At 38.0% G+C, this 6,154-nt stretch overlaps 1 protein-coding gene across 1 annotated transcript in view; it reads left to right on the top strand.

Moving 5' to 3' along the window:
- SLC38A6 (solute carrier family 38 member 6) overlaps positions 1–6,154 on the top strand; it is a 70,353-nt gene that overhangs the window by 31,340 nt on the left and 32,859 nt on the right. Inside the window, exon 6 of the mRNA XM_019518375.1 lies at positions 2,313–2,391. Within this exon, the coding sequence (XP_019373920.1) occupies positions 2,313–2,391 (79 nt within the window). The remainder of the gene's footprint in view (positions 1–2,312; positions 2,392–6,154) is intronic.

Genomic DNA, 6,154 nt, shown 5'->3' with positions numbered 1-6,154 from the left:
TTTAACATGTGCGTATTTCTTGTTGCATGATTGGTTCCCTCCTTTTGGAGTAAAATTCAGTGAAATAGGACTCCTATTTTGGAAAAGAGAGTAAGTGCACAACAAAGGATAAATGATCAAATGATTAGCTAGAGGCTATTAGGAATGCATGGGAAATGTGACAGATCACGTATTAGCAGGACATTTGATCTCAAAATAAATTTGAAGCCTTTTACAGCTGAAGTTGGCAAAAAAAATTAAGAATTATTGTAAGGAGATACCTGAAACTTCAGAACAGTATTGATGCACTGAATTGCATTTAAAAAAAGCAAGAAAGGTTTTGGGAAGGAAAGTTGTCAATTTTAATATAAAAGAAGCTTTCATTTATGCACTTCAGTTTTTTTAATCTGTCTTTCTTTGAAATGATCCATGCAAGCATTTATAGGCCAGCAACAGTAATACTGACCACTTAAAATTGCATTCAGTTGTCCATATGCCTAGACTACATCTAATTTCTGTAATAAGAGTAAATTTGAGGGCACCAAATAAAATGTCACCTCAGACCTTAAAAACAGCCATGTGTCAACAGGGAAACACAGACCTCGATTGGAAAAATCTGAGCTTTTTAATGCAAAGAAGTGAATATTTCCTTATTTAGTGACCTAGCAACTGTTTTTAATTTAACCTTGCTGTAGGTACATGTCACTTTGTATTAATGCAATTCGCTTTCTTTATAGAGATCGCATTCCTTCTCTGAGTATAACATTAACTGTTTCCGTGCTTCAGCTTGTGTGTTTGCTAAACTTTAGAAGATTGGAATAATCCTTTTTAACCTAATTTTAAAACCATCTTTTAGAAGCTTATATTTAATTTGAACTTTAAATTGATCTCTAAAAAAAATCTAAGTATGTAGTATCCTGGAATAAAACTTTAATCCCATTAGATACAGTAAACTTTTTCTTCAGTTTTTAAACAGAGCTAAATTGTTGTATGCAAAATGAAGGATGGTGGGTAACTATGGTGATTTGTTTTTTGGTGTGGGCTGAAGCTAGCTATAGAACTTGGTGATTTGTTGAATAAATATCTTTTGAACTTTGAATTCTGCATAGACCTTTATTGTCCGTTTCACAGCAATATAAAAATGACCTTCCTTTTCTAGAAGATGAAAATTATTATAAAGGATAATATTCGATGCAAGTAGGGTTGGCAAGCTGGTCAATTGACTGGTTAAATTTTGTCAGTTGACCAGTCAATTAACTGCAGGTTTTTCACTGGTCAAAGATTATAGCAGTTTAACCAAAAAAATCATATGTTTTGTGGTTTTCTTGACAGAAATAAAATTTTAAAATTTTTAACACATTTTTAATAGAAAATTTTTGCTTTTTCTGTCTATTAGCAATTTTTTTTTACAATTTTTGACTGATATTTGACCAGTCAATTGACCAAACTATTTGACCAGCCAAATATCCAACCTTAGATGCAAGTAATAGTGAAAAAGTTGTAGAAGTACCTACTTTTAACCCAAGACCAAAAAAGTGACAGGTGAGCATGCTTTAATAATCAAGAGCTGGTGGACATGTTTTTTTAAAATATATTCTGTCCATCTAACAGAATGATAAAGTCATAAATATAGGTCATAGCTCCCATATTATTAGCAGCTAATGGAGATTTTTCTTTGGTAAAAAAGTAGGCAGTTTATTTGGTGCAGGTGGAACAGTATAGATGTTATAATGACAACTTTTGAAGTCCTCCTTGGCAACACACTTTCTCCACTAATTATGTTTTAATATCAATTTGTGAAATTTCTATGAATCCAGTATTTGCCCAAGTTGCTGCAACGCATGGAGAAGTTAGTGCAATAAGAATGAACTTAGAAAATCAAGCATTTTTCTTTGAATATTTTCAAAATAGTAGAACATCATCACTGCAGGTACCATACCAGCAGTTACACAAGGAGGGAAGGAGTGTTACAGCATTGCAATCTGCCACTACATTGTAGATCATGTTTAAGAGGCGAAGCTTAGCAAGATTTCCTTCTTCTTCTGGTGTAATTTCTACATCTTGTCTCGTTCAACCTTTCTATTGTACACTTCTGTTAAATGCTCTCATAGGAGTATAGTCTGTTTGGCTGCGCTAGCTAACACCAGTACCTGGCATGTGAATTTGCAGATAAATCTAAAGGAAGTATATGAAAAAAAGTATTAATTCCTTCAGTGGTGCCACAGAGTCTAAGTAGAGATGTTCCATCCACAGCCAGTCTGGTTGAGCCTTGCTAATTATAATTTCAAGATGCCAGTATGCCAATACTAAATCTGTTCCACTTCCGTTCACAGCTATGTCGTCTTATCTTTTAATTGTTAAATCTGAACTGCCCGGTACAATTGCAGGGTTCTTAAGTGGAGAAGAAAGCGGGTAAGGAAAAAAATATTTCAAATGTTTATTATCTAATGGGGAAAACGCAGTTCCCGTAAAGATTGCTAAGCTCCGTTGCAAGGTGTGGGCATGGGTACCAACACTTCCCTTTGATTTCACATTGCCAGAAAGAAGTGATTTATAGTTGTTCCTGGAACACAGGATGCAGTTAGCATATGTAAGTGTTCTGCAGTTCACAAACGCATACAGAGCCTGATTTTCTTTCTCTTGCAGCAGTTTCCTTTCCTACACTTTTTAAAGTTAAAGGTAAAACCCTGTCCAAAAAAATGCCTGTCCCCTGAGAACTGAGCTTGAAAAGCAAAGGAAGGGGGCAAAAAAAAACTGCACAAACTGCTGTCATGTTATCGCTGCACATATTTTTAAACCACAATACAAAAACGGCAGGCATTCAAGTTTAAATATTTTGTTGTCTTGCTCCAGTAATTGGACTTGTCTTGGGAAACATGCCAGGTTTCCAGACTTGGTTTATAATTCCTCCATTTGGTTTCCAGTAAAGAAATTATGCTTTTAGTTCAGATGTATAGCAGTATGTAAAATTAGCGCTCTTCAGATCTATATCAGAACCACTGCAAGAGTACTGTGGCTGTACTAGCTAAGAAAAACATTTCAGCTTTAGCACTGGAATATCTTACTTTGGCTGTTACAAGCTGCCATCATTTATGACGGCGTGTTTTAGTTGTTAGCTATCTTTTCAAACTGCCATTTTTGTAGATTTTGAACTCTAATTTTTTTTCCTGGGTTTAAATTTGAGGCTGTGGCAGTATGCACACTTGTGATTTTCTATATTGTTTTTATGGATGCATTTTGCCTGATATTAGCTTTAAAAAGGTTATAGTGTTTTAGATATTTTTAACTAATGCTTTTTGTGCTTGCCGCAAAAGCTGCTGTCATTTTGACGAGGGACAGAAGTTGCACATAAACCAGTATAAGTGATTGGAAACCGGTTCAAATCCGTAACACAACAGAAGTTCAGTGTATATAAACTGCTTTCAAAATGGCTAAAGCAGTATAACGTAAACCTGATGGATGTAGTATCAGATTTAACACAGTCTAGCAGCATCCCAGAATGCTTTGCACCTCCCCCACAACTCTCCCCGTCCTACAGTGTGGGCAGGCCAACTTTGGCCCAAGCTGTCTGCTCAAACCAAGCAAGGAGGTATGCTCTGGCACCCCGCGGCTTCTGGCCTGGGCAACTGCAGGCCTGTGGCTGCATTTCCAGGATCAAAAGTGAACTTCTGTTCACTTGCTTGTCAGTTCAATCTCTGCAGCTTAGGCTAACCTGCAAAGATTGAATCAATTCAGTCTTGGACTTTTTGACTGTCTGTACTTAGCCCTTAAGATGGATCAGAGTTGATGTTATTACATGGGGAGGTTTAAGCCTTTTCTGATTGTGCTTTTAATTTGGTAAGTTTTTGTAGTAAACGGAAAAGCCACGGTGGCCTCACTTTGAGCCATGGTGGCCTGAAGTGTCTGAAGAGTTTATAGGTTACATTTTATCAAAATCTTTTCCCAAATTTTGTCTGGCTTGAGGACCTAATTATTGACTTGACTTTTAAATAGTGGCTGTATTCATGTAAAGTGACTTTTTCAACAAAAATTCAGAAGAAGGAAAGCAGGAACTTTTTTAGATGTATATGCCACCCTTCCCCAACAGGCTCAGGGCAGCTTACAATAAAAGAGGAAAAAAATATAGAAATTGAATAAACTATTACAATAGGAACAATCAACCCACCCAGGTACAAGATTCCCCACACCCCGCAAGCTGAGAAGTCATCCACCCCATCCCAGCCACTACCCTGCCTCTCACCTAGGAGAGAGTTTCTCCCCACTCCACCCAGCCCAACATCTGTTTCCAACTTACAGTCAATACCTCTGGAAAAGATGATTCCCTTCTACCCATATTCCCTGCCACCTCGACGCACTCCCATGGCCCTACCTCCCATGTCCTTACTGTCCCTTCCCAGCTATAGCCTCCCTCTCAAAGGGGAGTGGGGCTTGCAGCTCTCTCCAGAATCTATTAATTATCCCCTTCCCTACAAAGAGAACCTGTTCAGCTGAAAAAGAAAAAAAGCCCACACACTTCTTTACCCTCTCTCTCAGCCAAAGGGTAAGGCAAAAGCACTCTTTTGAGCATTCCCCTTTGGTGGTGCCTGCCCTAGACACCTGCTCCAGGGTGGCCCGCAGTCCCTTGTAAAGCCACAGAGTAGTGAAAACCCCTCCTTTGCTGCCAGTCTGGCTCCACTTGCCTACTCAACCTCCCAGCCCTTCCCCTGCTCTTGGCCCCCAGAAGTGGGTTAATAACAACTTTTGTAGTGAGTTAATAATAATTATGCATTCAGTAATAAAACCTCAAAAACCTCCTCTGTTGAGAATGGGGTCTCATTCTGCTGGGCACTTCACAAGTGTGGGTGTTATGGTGACACGGTCCCTGCCTCAGCATCACGTGGTCCAAAAAAGAGTTGACGTTTGACCACCTAATGAAGAGTCAGCCAGTCTTTACTGGTTGTGCAGTAAATCTGTCAAATTTTCAAAATAAGGATACTAACAAAATAATGTATTTTTTCCTTGAAACAGTGTACGGGCTTTTTTAGCATTTAGGTCTAGTTCAGTTCCCACTGAAGGTTTTTGATCGTCAAGTTTTTGATCGCAGCATTATGGTCGTGATCCAGCTCCCCAAATCTATACAGGCAGACCTCGAACTTACAACACAATTGGTTCCTGAAAACCGCATCTTAAGTCGAAATGTAACTCTGAGCCAATTTTCCCATAGGAAACAATGTTATAAATGGGGGATTGGTTCCTGAACCAAGGCCCGATACCTTATTTTCACCAAAAATATCCCAGAATTTTTTACTCAATCAATTATAGATGAATAATATAGCTACATTAATGTATTTATGTTGTAAATAGCAATCGTATTGATTTGGAAGGACTTCTTTGAGGTGACTTTGAAGAATTTTTTTAAGGTTCTTGGCTGGAGTCTTCTCAGGAGTCTTGGCTGCAGGTTTTTCTGGAGTCTTGTCTGTTTTCTTAAAGAAGGTGTCCAAGGGAATTTGGACAGATGTTCTCCGGGGGGGGGGGCGGCGCAGCGAACTTGTTTGCTAGCGTGGTGTCGTGTTGGATCAAGCGTTGTAAAGTCAAAACTGACATCACAAAGTCAAAGCAGAGTGTCGATTTATAAATGTCGTAAGTACGAAACGGTGTAACGCGAAACATTGTAAGTCAAGGATTGCCTGCACTCAGCTTATGACAAATAATTAAAAACTACCTTTTAAGGAATTCCATAAGTGCGTAAGCCAGGCCAAGATACTCCTTCCTTTCTTGCATGTGTCAAAGATGGGAGCCTGATCACTTCACCTTTTAACTTACATATCCTATTGAAGCCCCATGAAGTAGCCAGAATCTTGAATACTTTTTTCCTTTTGTATTTGACACAATCCTGGTGTATAACTGCTTGATAGTAATTTTTTTTAAATCACAAAAAATAATTGAATACAGAAAATATGTAATAAAATATCTAATCTGAAGAGCACAGATAGGCAAGGAACATAAAAATTGTGTATGCTGATTTAAGGAATTCTACTAGACAGTTTATTTCCAGATGTGGTTACATGACAGTTTTGTTTCTGTTAGGTCAGTTTGGTATATGATACCCTTTCATCTGGTGCACAGTTTTTCTTGAACTGCAGTTATTTTAACAAACTGACACTTTTGAAATATCATTATCTGCAAAAAAAAAAAA

This window comes from Gavialis gangeticus, unplaced genomic scaffold (genome assembly GCF_001723915.1).
Source record: "Gavialis gangeticus isolate Ggan-Ray unplaced genomic scaffold, GavGan_comp1, whole genome shotgun sequence".
In the NCBI taxonomy this organism is placed as follows: Eukaryota; Metazoa; Chordata; order Crocodylia; family Gavialidae; genus Gavialis; species Gavialis gangeticus.
This window is presented reverse-complemented; position numbering and strand designations above follow the sequence as displayed.